Source organism: Moschus berezovskii, chromosome 21 (genome assembly GCF_049115385.1).
Source record: "Moschus berezovskii isolate FMDL1 chromosome 21, NW_MosBer_1.0, whole genome shotgun sequence".
NCBI classification, from domain to species: Eukaryota; Metazoa; Chordata; class Mammalia; order Artiodactyla; family Moschidae; genus Moschus; species Moschus berezovskii.
This window is the reverse complement of record NC_142480.1, coordinates 40,885,135-40,909,026: the sequence shown is the minus strand read 5'-3', so window position 1 is coordinate 40,909,026 and position 23,892 is coordinate 40,885,135. Positions and strand designations below refer to the sequence as shown.

The 23,892-nt window shown below is 55.1% G+C and overlaps 1 protein-coding gene across 2 annotated transcripts in view; it reads left to right on the top strand.

Moving 5' to 3' along the window:
* PCSK6 (proprotein convertase subtilisin/kexin type 6) overlaps nucleotides 1-18,468 on the top strand; it is a 183,575-nt gene extending 165,107 nt beyond the window's left edge. Inside the window, exons 14-22 of one of the 2 annotated variants that reach the window (XM_055417993.2) lie at nucleotides 40-219; nucleotides 340-378; nucleotides 5,225-5,327; nucleotides 6,112-6,308; nucleotides 8,288-8,375; nucleotides 9,265-9,368; nucleotides 13,014-13,143; nucleotides 15,789-15,901; nucleotides 17,127-18,468. In XM_055417993.2, the coding sequence (XP_055273968.1) occupies nucleotides 40-219; nucleotides 340-378; nucleotides 5,225-5,327; nucleotides 6,112-6,308; nucleotides 8,288-8,375; nucleotides 9,265-9,368; nucleotides 13,014-13,143; nucleotides 15,789-15,901; nucleotides 17,127-17,224 (1,052 nt within the window). In that variant the 3' untranslated portion in view covers nucleotides 17,225-18,468. The remainder of the gene's footprint in view (nucleotides 1-39; nucleotides 220-339; nucleotides 379-5,224; nucleotides 5,328-6,111; nucleotides 6,309-8,287; nucleotides 8,376-9,264; nucleotides 9,369-13,013; nucleotides 13,144-15,788; nucleotides 15,902-17,126) is intronic. The other variant, XM_055417994.2, reaches the window with a different exon arrangement.
* Nucleotides 18,469-23,892: the final 5,424 nt, after the last annotated feature.

Sequence of the window (23,892 nt, the reverse complement as noted above, 5' to 3'; positions counted from 1 at the left end):
CTCTGGACTCTAGGTGAGTCTGGATCCGGTGCCTTCCAGGTAAGCTGAGGGAGTGGACCCTCATCCTGTACGGCACTGCCGAGCACCCCTACACCGCCTTCAGCGCCCACCAGTCCCGCTCTCGGATGCTGGAGCTCTCAGCCTCGGAGTTGGAGCCCCCAAGGACTGCCGTGTCACCGTCCCAGGCCGAGGTTCCAGAGGACGAAGAGGACTACACAGGTACTGAGCCTGCGGCTGGAGGACACACCTGCTTGTTCGCTCCCCGGCAGCAGACGGGTTAGGGCTGCCGGTCTCCTCTTGCTCGGGAGTCGTAGTAATGGTGGTCATTTGCACTCGCAGCTCCTTCCTCCCCCGGCTCTCCTAGTCTTTTACAGACCAGTAAGTATGCTGCAAACCAGTAAGTACTCTACAACCTTCCTAGGACGGGAATACAGGTTCCCTGTGCCCCACCAGAACGTGGACCTGCCCCCGGCTAGTGGCACTCCTCTGGGGCACCCCCTTTCCTTCAGGGGACCCCCGGCTCCCGGCTCAGCCTCCAGACCCTCTCCCTCATCTGTCTGCTCTCCGTCCTCGTGGCCAGGATGAGGGAGAGCCCGGGGCACTGCCGGGCCGGGACGTGTGGGCGTGGCCAGGAGGAGTGGCTGGTTGGAGACCACAGGACCAGGGGGTAGGGTGGGGGACCTGGAGGAGGACGCGGGTCAAGGCCTGATGTCGGGGGAACACTCACAAGCAGCAGGGGTGCCTCCTTGCCAGTGGTGTTCCTGCAGCACCCCCACGGGCAGCCCTGGCTCAGCCTGCAATGCTCCATGCCAAGGGCCTGCAGCCTAGGCAGCCATGCACACTCCCAGCACCGGGCTGGGCATGATCTTGTGGGCATACCTGGCCGAAAGCTTTCCTTTCCCTCAGAACCACCCCAGTGATTGTAAAATGTGGAATCTTTCTGGTTGGGCATATTTTCCTTGGCTAAATATTTCAGCTGCTTGATAAATGATGGGTGAGATCTAAGAATATTGATGCTTTGAGTTATCTAATAGCTTCTGGAAAAAACAAAGTAACAAAATGGAGAATTCCACCAATACAGATCAAGCATAAATTATGGGTGATTCAATTTTAAATTTCTCCTACCATGCCTTTAAAATGGAGCATTGAATTATGTATGGACTAATCTGCTCTGTTTCCCCCTGTGATTTATAAACAGTGGCAAGATTCAGTAATTATTAATAAAGGACTGATTCCCTCCCCCCCTAAAATCTGCTATGGCTCTAACCTCTATTCCTCTGTCCTGGAATGTCACTCTAATTCTTATGCAGCCCAGGCCACTTAGGAGCCCAACCACGGGGATTAGAGGGGTCTCTGTGGGACTGAGAGGTATTCCTGACCCTCAGGGAGGTTCCCTGGGGTCTTGGGCAAATAGGCCGGGCACATAAGGAACAGCAGAAGAACAGGAAAGGGGCCAGGGCAGGAGGGGCATGGAAGGAGGGGTGAGGTCTTGGGGGGCATCTCCTGGGTGTCTGGGGATCCCCTCTGTCACAGACAGACAAGCCCAGGTACAGAAGCCGAGGGAGAAGGAGAGGGACCAAGTGGGGAAGACTGAGGTGCAGCTGTGACTGTGGACTTTGTGGGGTTTCTCGCACAGCTGAGGGGTGAGCTTGAGAGGTGGCCAAGAACTGGGGAGCCTTCTCGGATGCCAAGCTGGTCATGCCGATGGTACATGAGGGGCACTGGGCCCTGTTCGTTCCTGGCTCTGGCAGCGGGGGCACCGGGCAGTGCTGTGATGGGGGGTGGACAGACGCCAGGTCGGCCTTCCTGGAGCCAAGAAGTAAATAAAGGGGAGGAGGTAAGTAGGGGGATAGAGAGGAGGTCCAGCCGCCCGCGGGCAGTAAGGGTCTCTGCAGACGGCCCCCCTGGTGCCCACCTCAAGCCTCGCAGTGACATGGAGGCTATGCTTCTGGGTGGTGAGAGTGGCAAGGACTGTGTAAGACTCACTGAATATACCTGGTCCTTCAGGCCTAGGCCCGTAAGGACAGAGCCATTGAGAACCCCCAGCTGCTTTCTAATGTTTGCTCATGTTATGTTTTTTATCCTGGATTCACTCCACACAGGAGTCAAGAAAGAGTTTTTAAATAAGCCAGTGTCAGTCCAGCCCCTGCAGAGGGGTGTCAACTTAAAAAATAGTCTCAACCGAGAAGTTGAGTTATGTTTTATTTGAGGGAAGCTTTTAGGACTTAAGCCTGGGAGGCAGCATCTCAAGTGACCCTGAAATAACTGCTCTGAGGAGGTGAGAGGAGTAGGAGCCAGGTTATATAGAAGTTTGCAATTAAGGGCAGGTAGTCTGAACATCAAAAATATTTTTGTGAATTAAAGAAAACTAGATATCCCAAGTCAAGGAAGTTAGCACTTTTCTGTATATGAATGAAAATGAATGTGAAAGCGTTAGTTGCTCAGTCATGTCCGACTCTTCGCAACCCTATGGACTGTAGCCCACCAGGCTCCTCTGTCCCTGGGATTCTCTAGGCAAGAATACTGGAGAGGGTTGCCATTCTCTTCTCCAGGGTTCAGGGACTGAACCCAGGTCTCCTGTGTCTCCTGCATTGCAGGTGGATTCTTTACTGTGTGAACCACCAGGTGAGCCCAGACTCTTGCATCTGCCTTTTGTGTATGGGACAATACAGGAGTCTGGCTCGCTGAAATCACTTCTACCATGTGCACCTCAGCTGTCTGGGGTCTCTGTCCTGTGCAGTCACATCCTGAGTTCCTCAGGGCTCCCTGTAGGGAGTGGCTTCAGCCCCAAGGCTGCCAGATGGCCCAGGTGTTCTCTCCTTCCTGGGTGCCCTGGAGGGCTGGACTCACTGATGACTGTGACCTTCTTGTTTACTGATAGCGCGGGAAATGCTCCATTTTCTCAGGGGGTGGCCGCCATCCTGCTGGCTGCAAAGCTGCGGGGAGAGTGTTGTGCTGCCCTGTGGCTGAAGCCCTGGGAGGTGAGACAGAAAGCCAGGGGTCTCTGAGAAACCTTCAGGCTCCTGGATAGAAGAGGGAAAGGAGGCATAAGTGCACCCACCCAGAAGATGGATATAGCTGATCCCAAGGGAACCCAGGTGCTTCTGGGGGTGGGACCAGGCAGCCCAGCTGGCAGACAGAGTTCAGGAATGATTCCTGGCAGGGATGACCCTCCTGTTGGGCTATTCAGGGTGATCCAGGAAGAGATTTGAACAGGGAAGGGGCTCACAGATGCGAACCAGAGGACCTTGCTTGAGAGGGTCTCACTGCACTCCCTAGCACAAGGCTATCGACCCCTCGCCCCTGTGTGGGGCTGAACTTGCCATCCCTGGACCTATCAGGGTTCTGCAACCCCCACCTAGCATGGGGCTCCCCACTGGGTCCCTGACTAATCTCTCACCTGCAGAGAGGCCCCAGGGAGAGGGGACTGAGTGCACCAGGCCTCCCCCTAGCCTTCCCCATTCTGGGACATCTGAGGACATTCTGTGTGTGGATAGGAGGGCACCGGGCTGCCCCAGTACCCTAGTGCCTTTCTCTTTCATCCCTTCTCTCACCCTCAGCCATTCAGCAGGTATTTACTGAGCACCTGCTCTGAGCCATCCTAACGCCTTTCAGGTGCCAGAAAGTTGGCATCCAGCATGGTTACTAGACCAGGTCCTGCCCTGTGGAGCTCCATCTCCCAGGCTGGGAAAGAGTGGTGAGTGTGGGCTATCTCCTCCCATCCCTACACTTCTCCTTAGGTTTAAGAAAGTTATTCTCAACTTCTCACAGGAGATTCCCCTGCCTTGGGGGGAGGTGATCCCAGGCCACATGTTGTCAGGCCGCTGTGGGGAGGACTGGATGCCACAAAAGGATGAGCAGACAAGAGTCAGCTCAAATGCAAATTGAGGCCCAAATCCAACAGCTTCCTGTAGCTGAGGGAGGGATAGGGAGCCTCAGGCCCCCAGACCCTGAGGAGCCGTCTAGCTCATCCCCAGAGATGAACACAGCTTTGAAAGGGGTTCCCGGTGGGACCCACAGTGAAAACTTTGGAAATGCAGACAACGGTATAAACCTTGGGGAAGGAAAGCCAAATACAGCGAATCTAGCACTAGGAAGGTCTGGAGGCCCTTCAAAGAGGAATGAAGGGGACTTTGTGCCCTCAGCAAAGACCCATTGTGGCTGCACAGAGTAAGCCCTTGTGTCTTTCCCTTCTGGCTGTGAAATGCTGGTGACCGGCTAGTCACCTCCTCTTTGCCTCTGAACCTATACCCTACCCTCTCCGACAACTGAAACCTTGTAGAAGGTGGTTGTTTTCTCTTCCAGGGACTCAGAAGCCTTCAAATGCCCCACCAGGCCCCTCCCCACATGGGGAGGCTTTCTGGAGCCACTTCCCAGTGGAGACACTGGGGGAGGTGGGGAGGAGACAGGAGGGGGGATTCCACCGTAGCTCAGCCCAGTGGCCAGTTGAGGAGGACACCTGTGGAGGGCCCCCAGCCCAAGGGCCAGAACTGAAGAGCTGGTCTCTTCCCAAAGCACAGGTGGAGGGGAGACCAGGACGGCCCCCAGTTCTAGCAACACACAAGCTCCCAGAGTTAGAGTTTGGGGATGGAGGGAAGGCGGGGGCCACCTCTGAGGTCAAGATGGGGGAGCCGAGCAGGGCCCGCTCGGGCCATGGAGACCTGCCCAGCTCCATCACTACATGAGGGTGGCGGCATGGTGCACCCCGCTTCCCTCCTTCATTCCTCATCAGAAAGTGGCTGCCTGGTCACAGCTGTCCCACGTGACTCTGCACTGCCCTTCATGATGGAGATGGGGATGGTGACTGGTCCCCATGTGACTCTGCACTGCCCTTCATGGTGGAGATGGGGGTGGTGATTGGTTCCCATGTGACTCTGCAGTGCCCTTCATGGTGGAGATGGGGGTGGTGACTGGTGCCCATGTGGCCCTGCACTGTCCTTCACGGTGGAGATGGGGGTGGTGGCCAGTCCAGCATCATGACCTTGCCGCGGGAAGGATGCTAGAATGTCACAGTCCTGGGTCCCTGCCCACCACTCTCCTGCTTGTCCTCAGGCATCCCCCATCTCAGGTCATCAAACTCTCTGTTCTCAGCCGAGGCGGGTCCCTACAGGATGGGTGTGTTGGTCCAGCAGGGGCCTCTGGGACCCAGACACGGGTTTCTGGGGGGCTCGACATGACTGAGACAACATCTCTGTGGGTGAAAGGAAACGGTTGTTTCTTTAAGGTGTGTGCCATCCGGAGTGTGGGGACAAAGGCTGTGATGGCCCCGGTGCAGACCAGTGCTTGAACTGCGTCCACTTCAGCCTGGGGAGTGTCAAGACCAGCAGGTAGGTAAAGGGCTGGGCTGCAGCTCTGTGTCCCGGCTCCTACATAGGGATGAGCAACACCACCCAGAAAGGAAAGGTCACATACAGGGTCACAGCCATACACCCTGGAGGGAAGTCTCTTTGAGGGTCACAGCCATATACCCTGAAGGGAGGTCACCTGGAGGGTCACTGCTTGAAAAGTTTATGCTTCACAGCTTTCTGTTCTCATCACGTGAATAGCTCGTGACTGAGACAGAACTCAGAGGCCGTGGGTGGCATTGTGCTATGTTCATAAGCTTTTTCTCTCCATTGTGTTAAACAAAAGTGGATCGTACTGACCATGGCAGTCGCTTGGAAACTGCAGACAAACGTCATCTCTGGGGCCAGTACTGCTGTAAACATCAGCAAAGTCTGCCAAGAACGAGGAGTCCCCACCCCTGCGTGCCCAGGCAGGGGTGCAGCCCCCCTGGGGTGCACTCAGCGGCCAGGGCTCTGGCAGGGGAGCTTCTGGGCCCTCATGGTGACCTTGGAGATCCACTTGCTGCCTATCAGGGGGCTTCTGCTGGCGCTGGGAGTTCTGCCCAAGGAAGCCACGTGCCCTTCAAATGACCCCCACCCCTTGGGGAAGCCTTGAGAGGGAAGGGCTCTGGGCTTCCCATGCAAGCCGTCCCCACTCAACTGCATCAGAAACCTCCAGGGGCAGCTGAGGGGTCCCCCTGCCCGCCCTCGCCCACCCCTCCCTGTGCCCCTGTGCAGGTGGGGACTGGGCCCAGCGGTACCGTCTTCCCCGTGTCTGCCCCCACAGGAAGTGCGTGAGTACGTGCCCTCTGGGCTACTTTGGGGATACCGCAGCCCGCCGCTGCCGCCGCTGCCACAAGGGGTGCGAGACTTGCTCTGGCCGGGGCTCCACGCAGTGCCTGACCTGCCGCCGTGGCTTCTACCACCATCAGGAGGTGAACTCCTGTGTGACCCTCTGTCCCGCCGGATTTTATGCTGACGAAAGTAAGTGCGTGTCTGTTCCTGGGCCTAGGATAGGAGTCAGTCCCTTCGGAGCAGGGTCCCCTCTCCTGAAAGAACTGTCCATTCGGGGCTGGGGTCCCCTCCTGGGAAAGCTGTCCCCTCGGGGCTGGGGTTCCCTGTCCCCTGGGGTCCCCTATCCTGTGATAACTGCCCACTTGGGGCTAGGGTCCCTCCTAGGAGATCTATCTGCTTGGGGCTGGCTCCCCTCTCCTGAGAGAGCTGTCCCTTTGGGGCTGGCTCTCCTGGGAGAACTGTCCCTCAGCTCCCTTCTCCTGAGAGAGCTGTCCCCTTGGGGCTGGCTCCCCTCTCCTGAGAGAACTGTCCCCTCAGGTCCACTGCCCTCTCCTGGGAGAATTGCCCTGGCTCTCTGCTTCCTGTGTGCAAGGACCCTTCACGGGAGGGAGCGGGGAGGAAGGGGGAAGTCACAGCCCTCGGACCCTGGTAGTGGACAGTGGTTCACATGGAGCCTGGCCAAGATGGTTCAATGTGACACAGAGATGGAGCCCCTGGAGCCAGGGCTGTCATGCGTGTGAGGGTCAGTGTCCACTGTGGAGGTTGAACAAGAGGTGACTTGAGCCAGGGGCCTTTAGGCTCACTGATTTCAGACACCTGGATGGAAAGGCCTCCAAGGACCCCGCTTGTCCTAGAGCCGCGGGTGTGAGCGTGGGGGCTGGGGGGGGTGGGGAGCACAGACCCCACACACACCCCCACCCCCACCACCATCCCCACCCCTGTCAGCGGCTTGCGGCTTTGGTGGTTTAGCCGCTGTGCTGAAGTTGTGGTTGCAGACAGGGAGGTTTTGGGCCTCCGTGAATGAGGAGAGCCTGCTGTTGGGTGTGACTGGGCTCAGGAAGACAGCATTGGTGGGGGGCGGCGGGGGGGGTTGGGGTGGGGCCGTGCACCTCACAGTGACCAGGCTCCCATGAGCTAGGCAACCCTGCCCTCACCCTGCCGACGGGAGGAAGCTGAGCAAGGCAAGAGGGTCCAGCAGCGATGACCCAGCAGGGCGTGAGCTCAGAGTAACACCAGAGTCCTGCCGGGGAGCAGGGTGGACGGCTCCAGGGCCAGTGGCTCACCATCCACCCCCCACACCCTGGAGGAGAGCGCAGAGAGGGTCTGGGTTAAATCGATGGAGACAGTTCTCAGATGGCATGTTGGCTGTGGTGCAGATGACAGGCCTTCTCGGAGCTCGTGTCTGGCCCGGGCCTGTAGGAGGCCCCGTCACGCCCTGCTGTCACTGCTGTGGGGAGGAGCCGGGCAGTCTTTTAAGGATGTTTACAGCTGTGGAACAATGATCACCGTCTTCAGGGGAGCCACAGAGTCAGGCAAGACAGGCTTCACAGGTTTTGCAGACTCCTGTCTGGGGGCCAGGTTGGATACCCCTCCATCCCCACTCCCCACCCCACCCCAATGCCTTGTCCCCCTAGACGTGCTCTCTGAGCCCCTGCAGCATATATGATGCTCCCTGCGGGCCCTGGGGATGATGCCCCGAGGTGTGGTGGCCAAGATGCCAGGATGAGTGACCTGGATGATCGCCAAGACCCAGGGCTTCCCCTTCAAGGTGTGGCAGATGTTGAGCTTTGTGTCTGACCCCTGTGAAGACCCTGTGTGGGGCTGGGGGGCTCAGGGGCTCCTGTGGCCTGACCCGTCTCACTCAGGAAGACCTGCCCCTCAGGAAATTGCTCGGCTGCCTCCAGTCCCCAAGGAGAGAGCTAAGGGCCCCCTCCAGGCCTTAAGGTGACCTGAGGACCTGAGTTTACTCCAGAAAAGGGGTACAAGGCCTGTGACCTGACCCGCAGGCACGTGGTCCCCACGTGGCTCTGGCGGTTCTGTCAACACGTCACCCGTGACTGCGGTTCCATCAGTCAGCCGCTCTTGAAACTCTTCAGTCCTGTTGGCCCGAGCTTGACCTACATCCACTCTTCTCAACCTTCTCTTTTCCTCCCCTCACTTTTCTCCAGGTCAGAAAAGCTGCCTTCAGTGCCACCCAAGCTGTAAAAAGTGCATTGATGATCCAGAGAAGTGTACTGTCTGTAAAGAAGGGTTCAGGTAGGACCTTCCTGTCGGGCGTGCCCACGGCGTGCACTGGTCTTAGTGTCTGTTGTCAATTTACACTTTTTCCTAAAAGCTAAAGTTTCAGAGACCCAAAGCCTTTCAGGATAAGGATTCCAAGTCAAAATCAGATCTGCACTTAGAGCTTATTGACGATAGAAAGTTGGAGGATGAGGAAGGTCTCTAGTCTGAGGCAGCATTTGGGGAATCGGCCAAAGCTGATCTGCTGATGGAAAGTGGGGCTGGACGCTGGAGGGTGGGAGTCCAGCTCCTTTCTCAGGCCCCGAACCCCACCCACCTGTCTCCCTTCTGGTCTGGATATGGGGTTCCTCCCTTTGCCCCATCGCCCGGCCTTCTCTGTCTCCCAGCCCTGTGTCTCCTTCCAGGGAGCTCTCCTGTAAACATCTTACTGTTTGCTGTAAAACATCTTACTGGATTAAAGGTTTTTATGGGAATATTTTGAAATGTTGGTTTAGTGCATTTCATGCCATCAAATTACACACCACTTGTTCCTTGAAGTCACTGTCTAGAAGCTTAGAAGTCATTCTGTTAGGAATTGTGCTGCTGGCTCCTCTCCCGCATTACAGATGCTGCGCCCTGGGAGACGGAGCCAGTGGGGTGACCCCACCACCCCCTCGGGCCTCGGATTCCATAGTGGCTGGTGTCAGAAAGTGCACAGGACGCGGCACCCCGCATGGGGACAAGGCCACCAGAAGGCCTGAGCATCCCTCCCAGCCACTTTTCCTGAGCTCAGAACCTGAAGTGACACCAACTCCTGTGTTCTAACACCTCTCATCTCCTCTTAGGAAAGATGTTGAGGGCAAATCCTAATACAATCAGAGTTTCCGAAAGGATGTGCAAACCTGCCTTTTTCCCTGTTCACCAGCCTTGCCCGGGGCAGCTGCATTCCAGACTGTGAGCCAGGCACCTACTTTGACTCTGAGCTCATCCGATGTGGGGAGTGCCATCACACCTGCCGGACCTGCGTGGGTGAGTTCACGCCTGCTCCCCAGGCCGGAGGGTGGGCGGAGGACCTGAAACCCAGAAAGCCCTGACCCTTAGGGCTCTGTGGGTGGATGTTGCAGTGTTGAGTCCGGGAGGAGGGAGAGTGATTAACAGGTACAGAGGTTCAGTTTGGGAAGATGAAAACGTTCGGGGCATGGACGGTGGTGGGAATGGCTCCACAACAGTGTGAATCTCCTTAATGCCACTGACCATAGGGTCAGACCAGGTATTTTTTATGGTGTACTCTACCCTAGTTTTTCTGAGCATGCCCAAGGCAACATATGAAAGACACAGGTGTATTATAATATTGTGTTGCTACTCTTTCAGTCGTGTCCGACTCTTTGCGAGTGTAGCCCGCCAGGCTTCTCCATCCATGGGGTTCTCCAGGCAGGAATACTAGAGTGAGTTGTCATTCCCTTCTCCAGGGAATCTTCCTAACCCAGGGATCAAACCCATGCCTCCTGCATCTCCTGCATTGGCAGGTAGACTCTTTACCGTCTGAGCCACCAGGGAAGCCCTAATGCCACTGAACTATGTTAAGTGGTCACTGTGGTAAATTTTACGTTGTGTACATTTGACCACAATTTTTAAAAATTAAGAAAAACCACAAGGGCCCACATCCTGGTGTTAGGAGCCCGGCCAGGCAGGGGTTACTTTCAGGCCAGGCCAGGCTGCTCACTGCTCTCGAGCTCTTGCCAGGGCAAGTGCCTGAGGTTCAAGTCCTAAAGATTCAAGAGTCATCGGGGAGAGACAGGGTCAGTTCTGAGTGGGAAGGAAGGAGAAGGCTTCTTAAGACATAGCCTTAGTTCCTGGGCCTTTCTTACCTTAAACACTCACTCTCAGAGGAAAGGCTTCCGTAAGGGGGGTGTGTGTACTGTCGTCCCCACAGGGATGATGGCAGAGCTGCCATCCAGGCGCAGATTCTGTGTAGAATCTGAGAGTGATTGTTTTGTCGGCTCGTGCTGCAGAGCTGTGTGCAGTGGATGATGCCGCACATCAGAGTTTGTGACCCACATACATTTCTGGTTGAATCTTCTCTGACCCTCCTTCCAAACCCAGCGCTGGGGCCCTTGTTCTAGGAAACCCACATCGGGTGGAGCTTTTGCTGCAGAAAGGGTGTAAGAATGAGCTTTCCACTAAGGATGTAATGTGGGTCCCGGCAAGACAGGGTAGCCTCCAGGGTAGACATGCCATGGCCAAGGCCATAACCTTAAGGCCTCTGGAGCAAGCCATGCCTCCCCGGGGCCACTCCAGGACAGCCCCCCAGAAGGCCAGGGCTTGTCGGGCAGCCCTCTTGTTTTTTGCCTTGATGCCTCTCAATGTTGGTTCTATGTCTCTGACTCGTTGTTTAGCCCAGATTGATAAAGGAACATCACCGACATCACTTATTCAAATGTCGCAGTCTGTTGAGTCCATAACACCCAGCCAGGCGTGTGTCTTTATAGCACTTTTGCTCATTCAGTGCAGTTTCCTTTCTTGGCACCCCCACACTGCCTGCTGGTGGATGGCTTTAGAGTCACTTGTGGGTTCTCTCACCCAGCCCAGCCACCTGTCACTTCAGGGCCCTGGCTGTCCCAGGGCTGCCCTGCACCCACGCCCACCTGCCCAGGTGCCCTCTATGCTCTGGGATGTGTGCACCCACCCCAGCTGATGTGGGCAGAGGGACTCTGCCTCCAACTCTGAGTCTCAGAAGGCCCCTCACTGCTGGTCAGGGTCCTTGTCCAGAGCCCCTGAAGGCCCAAGCCACCTGGCCTTCCCCTTCTGCTTTCAGTCAGGGGCCCCTGCTGCCCTGTCTGTGAGGGTCCTGGGCACCGTGTGGGGAGGTTCAAATACACAAGAGCTTGGGGGCATCTGTCCCCACCCCAGGCGGCGGGGACCCCGGGATGGTCAATCCATTTCCCAGAGCCTCTGAGTCAGGAGGCTGGGATCCCTGGGGTGCCCTTCTGCCTTGGTGGGTGCAGGAGACCCGGCTCTGTCTCTGGCTCTTGTTCTCATGGTAAAAGATCCAGAATGGAGAAGGTACTGTCTTAACAGTGCTGAGGCGCACACCTTGGCAGGGCCTCTGCCCATCCAGGGCTTTCTTGGCTTCCAGCCGCAACTGAGCGTATCTCACCTGCTTTGTGTTTAGTAAATTGAGCATTAGAGTAGGAGTAGACCCCTGCAGATGCTAGGGAGTGGCCCAGGTGGTAGGATGCGGGGGTGGGGTTCAGTGGGGAGCCACCAATGCACACACTCCCTGGAGATAAGTGGGGGTGGAAGGAGGGGGGCACAGGAGCAGCTGTCAGTCCAGAAGGACGTGCACCAGGTACTCTTGCAGGGAGGCTCTCCCGCCACACCTCAGCTGCAGGGGGACAATGCACCGTGCAGACCCGGGCGGTGGGCACCTGTCCTTCACGAAGGCCCGTCACGCACGGGCTCCCACTTCCACCTCACCCCCATCCCCCCAGATGCTCAGAACCCCATCCAGGCCAGCAGCTGTGGCTCTGAGACACAGGACCAACTGTTGGAGCGTGGAGCCAACTGCAGGGGTTCTCCCTTGACACAGGCGCAAGACCCTCAAGTCCACAAGGTCCACAAGTCACTCCTTGAAGACAACTGGACACCTCAGCCTAAGCTGCCAGGCCTCCAGCCGAGGCCAGACCCCAATCAAAGTGGGGGGAGGTCCAGTGAGGGGCACATCCGAGATGACTGCTCCCCACGCTTGACCCTCTGCGTCGTCAGCCTGTGGCCTCCTGGCCACCTCTGACACCCCGTGAGGTGCTTTCAGGGCGATTTGGCACAGAGTGGATGCCTGGCACTCACTTGCTATTGGTGTGAATGGTGAGGAGGTGGGCAGACAGATGGACAGCACAGCCTCTTCAGTCTGGGCCACTCCTGCCCCACGCTGACGAGCCCTGTTGACTGAGCTGCAGGTTTTCCTTCGTGACTCTTGATCCTTCACTCAGAGCCTTTGCCTCTTCTGTCCCCACACCCCACTCCATGAGCCCGCGTGGCTTTTTTCTGTTGACGTTGTCCTGATCCTTCACACCGCATCTGTCAGCCCCTGGCCCCCACACCTCCTCTTTCCATTCCCCACGTCGTCTCACACCACATTCGGTCCCCTCGAAACACCACGTGGGCTGCGGGTGCAGGTATAAGTTACCCTGAGAAGCAGGTGGAAATCAGTAGAACATCATGTTTAACCACATGTATGTAAACATTACCATTTCTCCATGTAATTGATATTTAAAGATCAGTGAGCTATTTTACTTTGTTGTTTTTTTTTTTTTAACTACATCTCTGAAATCTGATGAGTAAGTTTTTGTGGTCAAGCCCCATTTTGAGTTCAAGGCTACACCCAGCTGCCCTAGCCCAAACCAGCCCAGGCCTGTTGGGAAAGAAGGCCCTTAGAATCAGGCTGATGGATGTGGCTAGGGCTGGGGGAGTGCTCTGAGCTTGGCGTGTAAGGTCCACTTCCTAGGAGTGGGGAAGGGGGCCAGTGCAGACATGTGGTGGGCACCTGTGGTGGGGGGGGTGATCTTGCTTTTGGGGCATCCGAACAGGACCTGGATCTCGGGCGAGGCCACAGATCTGTGACACGCAGCAGATGATGGGTGGTCACTGACCTCTGCTCTCTCCCCGCCCCCCCAGGGCCCAGCAGAGAGGAGTGCATTCACTGTGCCTCAGGCTTCCACTTCCAAGACTGGAGATGCGTGCCGGCCTGTGGTGAGGGCTTCTACGCAGAGGACATGCCAGGGCTGCCTCACAAGGTGTGCCGCAGGTAGGTGCCTCCTCCAGGCAGACTTCCCGGCCCAGCCCCAGATGGCTGAGCATAGTGCCCGTGGAGGAGGGACCAGGTCTGGAGGCCCCTGTCTCAGGGACTGGGGTGGGGTTCACTTTCTGAGTATCTATTGAGACCTACTGCCACAGACCACAGTGTGCTCACTTTGTGTCAATAAGGAAACCACCTGTTGGGTTTGCTTAGATTCTGAATTAGATAACTTAGAGAAAAAGAAAAGGTCCAGACAGCCTCCTCATTCTAAAGCCATTTCCAGCCATTGCAGCGATGCCATAAGCCTTCCCAGTCTCCTTTTCCGCTCCTCCTTTGTATCTGCACAGTGCCTCGTCCTCGTCTGGGAACTCTGGTCATCATGGGTCGTGGGCAGTGATGAGAGGCCATTTGCTTGGTGTCCTCCTCCTGTCCTGCTCCTGTCCTGCCTCACGCCAGGCTTCGTGACCTAAGCCCAGGAGCAGGGCAGAGCAGCCTGCCTCGTCCAGGGTGAGAGTGACCATGAGGAGTCTGCAGGTGACCTTGAAGACCTTGACATTGAGCCTGAAATAGATTCGAAACAAGGGAGCCCGGGGCCCACATCAGAGCAGTGTGGAGAGACCATACTCCATCTTCCAGCTTACAGCTAAGGACCCACAGGGGATCTTCAAGGCCCCCAGGATATATTTGAGAACTGTTCCAGATTATAACCTATCCTCTTAAAACAAAACCCAGCATCCAAACATAAAACAGGAACACCAACCACTCTGTGGTAAGCCAATGAGATACCACCCGGTCCTTGCATTTGTAGGACCCACACAGGAGGGTTGGCGTTTCAGCCCTTCTGCCCAGCTGCCTTCACCTGGCCTGGCCAAGTCCGTGCAGGCCCCTTGACACCAGCATCTGAAGTCAACCTTGATTTTAACTCACCAACTCTTTCTAGGGCAGCAGCCCAGGGACTACACTTTCTGTAGTGATAACAGTCTTATTTGTCAGACACCCTGGACCCCTGGGGGTGCAGAGTGCTCCCACACTGTGAGATCTCCCAGCCCCAGGAAAGCTCCTCCTGGGCTGCAGAGACCAGAGCTCTCTGGGTGTTCTCCCCCATGGGAGATGAGGCTTTCAGCCTGGAGCGGGGTCCAGCACTGAGGCCGACACAGCAGGTCTCAGAGGTGCATCCCAGGAAGAGGCCTGCATGGGGCACCAAGGTGGTGGATGCTGACATTGCAGCGAATTTCCTCCTCCTGACCCCCTGGCCCTGAAGACCCCTCCACATGGCTCCTCTGGGAGGATGGATGGCCTTGGTCCCTGGCTCTGAAGACCGCTCTGTGTGGCTCCCTCAGGAGGACGGACTGCCTTGGTCCCCTGGCTCTTCAGGGCCTCTCCCAGCCTGGGCAGCAGCAGCTCCCAGGGTACCTGACTCTCCAAGACCCACGGTCCAGTGCCAGCCAGGCCCATTCCTGGAGAGGACGGATGGGCAGATTCAGGGGGCAGGGCCCAGCCAGCTGGTCTGGAGCCTGAGCACTGAGGAGACCCATGAAGCCGAGGGACAGGGCTGAGAGTGAGAACAGTCCACACTGAGTACTTCAGACGAGGTCTGGACACCCCAAGACTTAGGAAGAAGACCTGGAAGAGGAGTAAGAACCTCTTTGAAGACAGAGCAACTCAGGGGGCGGGGGGTACTTGCCTGAGGGGGTGCTAGCCTCGCCTTCCCAGCCTTCCCACCACACTCCCACCCCGGCCCGGCCTCTCCGGGTTCACTGTTAGGGCAGGACTCGGGCAGGCCTCTGCCGTCTGAGTGTCACCAGAGCAGCCTGAAGATGCAGGTGGGCAGTGGTCCTGGCAGTGGGGGAAGGCAGTGGGGCTGCAGTGGGTGCCACCCTGCGGAGGTGGAGGACATAGTCACAGGGATCTTTGGGGGTGAGGTAGTGGGTGGGGGACTGACTGGAAGTGGCACCTGTCCCATGCCAGGAGCTGCTCCATGGGGCAGGCCCAGGCCTGGCTGAGCCGCCTCCTGCCCGCCACACTACCTGCCTATCTGAGCCCACTCCCGGGCCTGCTGGGCCTGCGGCAAGGCGGGTCTGGGGAGACCTGGTGCCTGGAGTGGAGCTAGACTGGAGAGGCAGGGGCAGGCGAGGTCCGTGTGTGGCCCAGAGCAGGTCGGCGTCGGCTGGCTCTCCTGAGGGGCCCGACGGTGAGCCCTGTAGGTTGGGCTGGCCGTCCAGTCTCCAGAGCAGCTGTTTGTCCCCAGCACTGCAGCCTAGCCACAGCTGGTTGTAGATGGACAATACAGGTCCCAGCAAAGCTACTGGTGTGGCCTAAGGCCAGAGTGTGCTGACCCCCAAGATCACAGCACTCCGATGGTAGTAGTCCTGGGTCCTGTTTCCGGGACAGGACTGAGAGGGCACCCCCAGCCCTGTCCCCGGGGGGTGAGGCCAACCTCATCGCAAAGGAGGCTGAGCCTGATGGGTGGCGCCCCAGCGACTCCTGGGTCCTATCTCTCACACTGGTGACAGAGGTCAGACAGGAGGAGAGACCACCGTGGGGGCAGGGTTACTGCCAGGGGCACTGAGGGAGGGCAGGCAGGCCGGCCAGAGGGCCTTGGGAAGGGCCAGAGTGGTGGGGCCCCTCCTTATCGGGAGCCCATGTCCCCACAGGTGTGACGAGAGCTGCCTAAGCTGTGAAGGCTCCAGCAGGAACTGCAGCCGGTGTAAAGCAGGCTTCACACAGCTGGGGACCTCATGCATCACCAACCACACATGCAGCAATGGTGAGTGGGCATGGGCTGGACCCAAGCCCCTTGGCTGCCCAGCCAAAGAGAAAGGGAGAGAGGGGCAGGGGCCACAGGCTGGTCCCTCCAGGGCCCTCACACTAACCAGAGAAGATCCAGCCACCACCCTGCTACTGTGGGTCTGTCCAACGAGTGACTCAGGAACGATTCGGACATTGTCCCACTCTCACTCCAGTAGCCCCAGGTAACTTGGGTGTGGTGGCACGTGTTAGGAAAGGCCCACAAGTTCCACAGGAAGGATTTGTGTGTGTCCTGTGGGAGAGCCCTGGGCCTCTGTTCGACTGGGAGGCGAGGATAGGTTGTGAAAGCAGAAACTCAGGGACCAGGTTGGGGGTTCCAGGCAAAAGGAAGAGTTGACACAGAACTCTGGGCTGGAGACCAGGGCAGAGGCCGTGGGCAGACGTGCCATGGTAAGGAGCCACCGTGGCTCAGGAAGCATAGGGATGAGCAGCCTGAAGCTGTCTCTGGGCGCTGAGAGCCTGCTGGCATGCTGGAGTGGAAGCTGCCAGCACCACAAGGTCCCTGAGCATGGAGCTGGCAGTGGCCTGGGCCTGGCAGTGTGAAGCCCCCAGAGAGAGCCCGGGCATGCCCTGCAGACCATGAGGTGGCCTCCTTGCCTTGGAGCTCTGTGGTTTCCTTGGCTTGGAGACTCATGTTCCTTTAAGGCCAGGGAACACTTACTTCAGGAAGCCACCTCCTCGGGTGAGGTCCCAGCCCCAGAAAGTGAGGCTGTCCCTGCCCCATGAGTGCAGGTCCCCAGAGGCCAGCTGCCAAGGGGAAGGCTGGCCTTAGTGGCTTGGCTCTTCCCCTCCCTCAGCCATTCCTGGTTCCCTGATGAAGCCCTTCCTCTCATCATCCTTCCTCCCTGACTGGGGCATCCCCGACATCACGCAGCAGCCCCCACCCTGCCCCCACCAGGTCTGACCCCTCTTCCTCCCACATCCAGAAAGAGGAACAGTGACCACAGAGTGCTCCCAGCACAGCCCGGCATCCCCAGACCCTGCGCCCCCCACCCCCCCAACCCGTCTCCTCCCCCACCCGCCGTCATCTCCAGGCCCAACTCCAGCCCCAGCCTCACTGGGCTGGCCACCTGTCACCTTGGGGGTGATGGCAGACGGCTGCCTTCTGGAGTGGGGAGCTGGGAGCAGCCATGTCTAGCCCCCATGTCTGACTTGTCCCTCCTTTCTCCTTTGTGGGAACCCAGCTGATGAGACATTCTGCGAGATGGTCAAATCCAACCGGCTCTGTGAACGGAAGCTCTTCATCCAGTTCTGCTGCCGCACGTGCCTCCTGGCCGGGTAGGGGCACCCGGCCCCTGCACAGGGCAGGGCCCCTCCCGTCATCCGTCTGTCCGTCCACCTTTCTCCAGGCTGTCGGCCAGAGCCTGTTTCAGGGATGGCACCCCCATCTGACAGTTCCGTCTCCCTAGGAGCAAGGTCCTTCCTGGCGACTCTGGGCACCCAGGCCAGGTGGGGGCAGGGAGTGCCTGGAGGAGTTGTCCCGGGAGTGGCGACATCCGCTCACACCCACTTGCTGGCTGCATTCTGGCCAAGTCACAGCAGGAGCAGCATGAACTCTGGGGATCCACAGCTCCGGGGACCATGCATTCACTGAATCTCCAAGACCAAAGCAGAAAGGCCGGCCCCATGGCCCTAAGCAGCACCCTCCTCCCCGTGCTTCTGTGCCGCCCGAAGAACCCTGGCTGTGCCCCACGAGGAAGGGCCTGTGGCGCACCTGCTTCTCTGCCAGCCGCCATCTGGGACGCGGTTTGGTCAGACTCAACAGAGCAGATCTGGGAGCGTAAAACCTGTGACCACTGGGGATGGAGCGTCTGTTTCTACATGGTCAGTGACTTCTGAAACCACAGCCATGGCTTAGAAAGTCACATCCCAGTGGGACGGGATGGAGAGACCCTCCTTCATGTACAGCCCTCACCTCTGAGTGGGCCGAGGGCCCCGGGTCACTGCGTCCCATCCACGCCTCTGCTAGTCTCATGGTCTGAACGGTCACCTCTACCTGATGGAAGGTAGCCCCAGCAAGCAAGCAGTTCTTCCTATCAAGATGTAAGCCTGTCCGTGAATCGCTGGTTGTCAGTCACTTCCCTTCCATGGAGCTGCTCTGAAAGCCCGTGGGCCCTGCTTTTCAGGACACTTGTCTTAAGGTGGGCTCGCCTGTGTCTGTGTTTGCTGTGAGCCTGTCGACACGGTTGGATTTACTTCTGCCAAACCTGTGTGGGCATTTTATAAGCTACATGTTCTAATTTTTACCGATGTTAATTATTTTGACAAATATTTCATATATTTTCATTGACATGCACAGATCTGCTCGATGAAGTCCCTTTAATATGGGAATTAACATTTGCCTTAAATTTTCTCAAGCTCGTTCTCCACTTTCGTCCTGCTCCCCTCTGTGTCTCTAACACCTTTGGCGAGCCACTGGTCAGCTGGGGGGAACCCAGCTGTTGTGGATTGAGTCCACAACTCCGAAAAAGAAATTCACAAGGCAGACACGGTGTTAACCCTAAATTAATAAAAGAGTTAACATTCCATGGCAGAGGAACCTGTGTTTCTTTCCAAGGCACAACATTTAAATGTGGGCACTGGTCAGCGTATGAGATGGCTTTACATGTGGTTTTATTGCAATGTCTTGGAGACTTAACAAATGATGCTACAGCAAAGTCGTGGGAGAATCACACAGCCCCAGCTCCAGGGTGTCGTCAGGCAAACAGATCCACTTCGGGCCAGGGGAGGGAGGGGCTGGATGTAGAGATTCCTCTTTTCTGTCCTTGGGGAGCCCAGACGGCAAGTGTCTTCAGCTGGATCTACAAGTGTCGTTTAGTTAGGTTGCAGCTCGTCTTCTGCATGGTGGCCGGAAGCCTCAGGCCCGTGGGCTCCACGCTGTGGGGGTTTCACCCTGGCCTCTCTGTGAGGTAGTTGTCCTTACCAGGAGTCCTTCGGCTGCAGATAAAGGAAACCCACCACCTGGAACTGACTCAGGAAGAAACAAGTGGGTGAGGGGCGTTGTTCTGGGATTCCAGGGTTGTCTCGGGATTTCAGGAGAGCTGCTGCTGCACTTGGGAGCCCATGTCCCCTGGACCCTCTCTGGGGGACCATGGCACTTCCTCTCGCTGCACATGATGGGACAAATGACAGGCAGGACCACCCACAGCTCCTGAGAAAACTGGTGCCAGGCGGGCCTGGGTCACCTGCCCCTCGTCTGGGTTTGCCGGGTGCCCCCAGCTCTGCCCACAAGGACAGGCTTTCCAGTGGTGACTGTGTGGGTGGAGGCAGCAGCAGCTCTAGGAAAATGGGAAAGCAGGGGGAGTGGCCATGCAACCTGCCAGCAGCCACCAGGAGCCAGAATTGACCTGAGTCGTCAGTGTGAGGCAGAGGGATGGACGAAGTGAGGTGTCTGCTTGGGAGACAGTAGCCAGGACTGTCTGTGATTGAATTAAAATCAGAAGCTTGCTAAGTACCTCCAGGGCGAGGTGCCATTACAGTCCCAAGGGCTCTTTGTCCACAGAGAGCATATGGTTTAACACATTCAGTTGCAACTGAACCAGAAACAAGTCCTGTTAGTCTCAAAGGACACCACCTACAAGAAGGTGGTGGGCACCAGGCAACCTTGGAGCACATGTACCCTCCTGGCCGTGGCTAGGCCAGCCTGTCCTGGGATCGGCACTTGTGCTGCAGAGTTGAGAAGCTGCTCCCCAAATCCTAAGGACCCAGCAGCCCCTTGTAAAAAGGGCTTGAAAACTGACCACATAGAATGCCTGTGTGCAGATTGCCTGACATGAGGGTTGTTGGGGTCCTGCCGGGACAGGACATGTCTGAGGATTTTGCTTCCTGCGATAGACTCATGGGGCACATCCTCTGAACCCATCCTATCATAGACCACAGCTTGTAGAGCTGACAGGATCTGGCTCAGGCTGACTTGGGCCAGGCTGTTTAATCATGTGCCCAGGAGGGAGGCTGGCTCTTGCAGGGAGATGATCATTTCAGCAGCTGGCCGGATGCAGCCATGGTGCCTTCACTTTAAACTGTCTTCATTCCTGGTGGGTGACATTTTTCTGACTTTGTCGCCCAATTTAAGGTTCCATGGTGGTCCCCAGATGCAGGTCCCCATCCTCCCTGGCTACAGCTGACAGCATACCTCGTATCTCTTCACAGGGCTGGGAAGAACTGCACTTCCTATAGGAGATGCACTGATAACAAATGGGGGCTGGACGGAGTCTTAAGAACAAAGAGGGCAACGTACTCTAGGCATGGCCAATATAGGATGCTATAGGCGTGGCCGATATAGGGTGCTCTTGAAGTTGGGAAACTGCCACTCACTACATTTAGATCATTGATCATATGACTGGAGGGGGCCCTAACCCTGCAAGCTCAGACCCAGGGCCTGGGAGTAGGTGAGGGAGGGTTTAGATCACAGGATGGAGAGGGAAGGAGTTAGAAAAGTGAAGTAAAAGGAAGGATTTTTTAAAAAATTTAATTTTAATTGGAAGCTAATTACTTTACAATATTGTGGTGGTTGTTGCCATACATTCACATGAATCAGCCATGGGTGTACATGCGTTCCCCATCCTGACCCTCCCTCCCAGCTCCCTCCTCATCCCATCCCTCAGGATCATCCCAGTGCACCAGACCTGAGCACCCTGTCTCATGCATCGAACTTGGACTGGTCATCTATTTCACATATGATAATATACACGTTTCAATGCTATTCTCTCAAATCATCCCACCCTCGCCTTCTCTCACAGAGTCCAAAAGTCTGTTCTTTACATCTGTGTCTCTTTTGCTGTCTTGCATAAAGGGTCATCATTACCATCTTTCTAAATTCCATATATATGCGTTAATATACTGTATTGGTGTTTTTCTTTCTGACTTACTTTACTCTGTATAATAGGCTCCAGTTTCATCCACCTCAGTAGAACTGATACATTCTTTTTAATAGCTGAATAATACTCCATTGTGTATATGTACCAAAGCTTTCTTATCCATTCATCTGCAGATGGACATCTAGGTTGCTTCCATGTCCTGGCTATTGTAAACAGTGCTGCAATGAACATAGGGGTACATGTGTCTCTTTCAATTCTGGTTTCTTCAGTGTGTATGCCCAGGAGTGCGATTGCTGGATCATATGGCAGTTCTGTTTCCAGTTTTTTAAGGAATCTCCACACTGTTCTCCATAGTGGTTGTACTAGTTTGCATTCCTACCAACAGTGTAAGAGGGTTCCCTTTTCTTCACACCCTCTCCAGCATTTATTGTTCGTAGACTTTTTGATAGCAGCCATTCTGACTGGAGTGAGATGGTACCTCATTGTGGTTTTGATTTGCATTTCTCTGATCATGAGTGATGTTGAGCATCTTTTCATGTGTTTGTTAGCCCTATGTATGTCTTCTTTGGAGAAATGTCTGTTTAGTTCTTTGGCCCGTTTTTTTATTGGGTTGCTTATTTTTCTGGAATTGAGCTGCAGGAGTTGCTTGTATATTTTTTAGATTAATTCTTTGTTAGTTGCTTCATTTGCTATTATTTTCTCCCATTCTGAAGGCTGTCTTTTCACCTTGCTTATAGTTTCCTTCATTGTGCAAAAGCTTTTAAGTTTAATTAGGTCCCATTTGTTTATTTTTTCTTTTATTTCCATTACTGTGGGAGGTGGGTCATAGAGGATCCTGCTGTGATTTATGTCGGAGAGTGTTTTGCCTATGTTCTCCTCTAGGAGTTTTATAGTTTCTGGTCTTACATTTAGATCTTTAATCCATTTTGAGTTTATTTTTGTGTATGGTGTTAGAAAGTGTTCTAGTTTCATTCTTTTACAAGTGGTTGACCAGTTTTCCCAGCACCACTTGTTAAAGAGATTGTGTTTTCTCCATTGTATATTCTTGACTCCTTTGTCAAAGATAAGGTGTCCATAGGTGTGTGGGTTTATCTCTGGGCTTTCTATTTTGTTCCATTGATCTATATTTCTGTCTTTGTGCCAGTACCATACTGTCTTGATGACTGTGGCTTTGTAGTAGAGCCTGAAGTCAGGCAGGTTGATTCCTCCAGTAGGAAGGATATTTTAATAGGAACATGCAGGGGCTACAGAAAGTAGTGTCCTAGGTGGCGCTAATGATAAAGAACCTGCCTACCAAAGCAGAAGATGCAAGAGACACAGTTTGATCCCTGGATCAGGAAGCTCCCCTGGAGGAGGAAATGGCAACCCACTCCAGTATTCTTGTCTGGAGAATCCCACGGACAGAGAAGCCTGATGAGCACTAGTCCATAGGGTTGCAAACTGTCAGACATGAGTGAAGTGACTTGACATGCACATAGCACGCATGGGGAGCATACATTACAAAGCCAAGTCATTCTCATGCATTGTGAGGTTCAGCCCAGCAGGCGGAGAGGCAGCTGGGCTGCTGGTCCTGGGAAAGGAGGAGTTTACATCCTGTCCAGGCCTTTTTCTGCTGCTTTCCTTCTTGAGCCCAGGCTTTGTCCTTCCTGCTGGTTGCCCCAGGCTGGTCCTAACCATCCTCAGAGGCTTGTCTGTGCACAGAACAACACCAACACTGCTACGTGATACAGCAGCTCCCACCACCAGAAGCTACCTCCATGACGTACCAGGGGCACGAAGCGTGGTCAAAGGTCTCCAGAACTTTCTGTCCAACAGACAGCAACCAGAGTGCCCAGAGCAGAGAATGTCTTTTTGCAAGCACAGTGGTTCTACCCCAGGGGCGATTTCTGTCTCCCTTGGGACACCTGGCAATCTGCAGACAACTGGAATCACGACTGGAGGGATGTATTGACATCTAGTGGCCAGAGGCCAGGGATGCTGATTCTGGTTTATGTTTTGGTGTTTTGGCTTCTAACCATGTGGGATCCTAGCTCCCCAGTCAGGGACTCAGCCCACACCTGCCGCATTGGAAAGCAAAGTCTTAGCCAACTGGACCCCAGGGATGCCGCTAAACATTGTGTAATGCACAAGACAGTCCTCACAACAAAGAATTATCCGGTCCCCAAAGGTCAACAGTGCCAAGATTGAAAAAACCCTAGTCAAGAGAAACGAGATCAAGAAAATCTATTCTCAACCTTCTGCATGTGTGCTCACTCAGTTGTGTCCAACTCTTTGCGACCCCATAGACTGTAACCCGCCATGCTCCTCTGTCCATGGGATTTCCCAGGCAAGAATACTAGAGCAGGTTACCGTTTCCTACTCCAAGGGATCTTCCCGACCCAGGGATCAAACCCGTCTCTCCTGTGTCTCCTGCATTGGCAGGCAGATTCTTTACCACTGAGCTACCTGGGAAGCCCTTCCTAGACATACCCCTAAAATGAATCAAACCAGCTATAGTTGGATTTATGTCTCCGTTCATGTGCTGAAGCAAGAGAAACCCATGCCACTTTACTATTTTAAAGTAAAGAAATAAACCCTTTTGTTTTTAGTTCAATAGGAGAAAGGCTTGTTTAGCTGAGCAATTCCAGCTAAGCTATTTAAAATCCTAAAAGATGATGCTATTAAAATGCTACACACAATATACCAGCAAATTTGGGAAACTCAGCAGCGGCTGTAGTACTGAAAGAGGTCAGGTTTCATTCCAATCCCAAAGAAAGGCATTTCCAAAGACTATTCAGACTACCGCACAATTGCACTCATTTCACATGCTAGCAAGGTTATGCTCAAAATCCTTCAAGGTAGGCTCCAGAAGTATGTGAACTGAGAACTTCCAGATGTTCGAGCTGGATTTACAAAGACAGAGGAACCAGATATCAAATTGCCAGCATCTGTCGGATCATAGAGGAAGGAAGGGAGTTCCAGAAAAATATCTAATTCTGCTTCATTGAGTATGCCAAAGCCTTTGACTGTGTGGATCACAACAAACTTTGGAAAACTCTTAAAGAGATGGGAATACCAGACCACCTTACCTGTCTCCTGAGAAACCTGAATGAGGGTCAAGGAGCAACAGTTAGAACCAAACATGGAACAATAG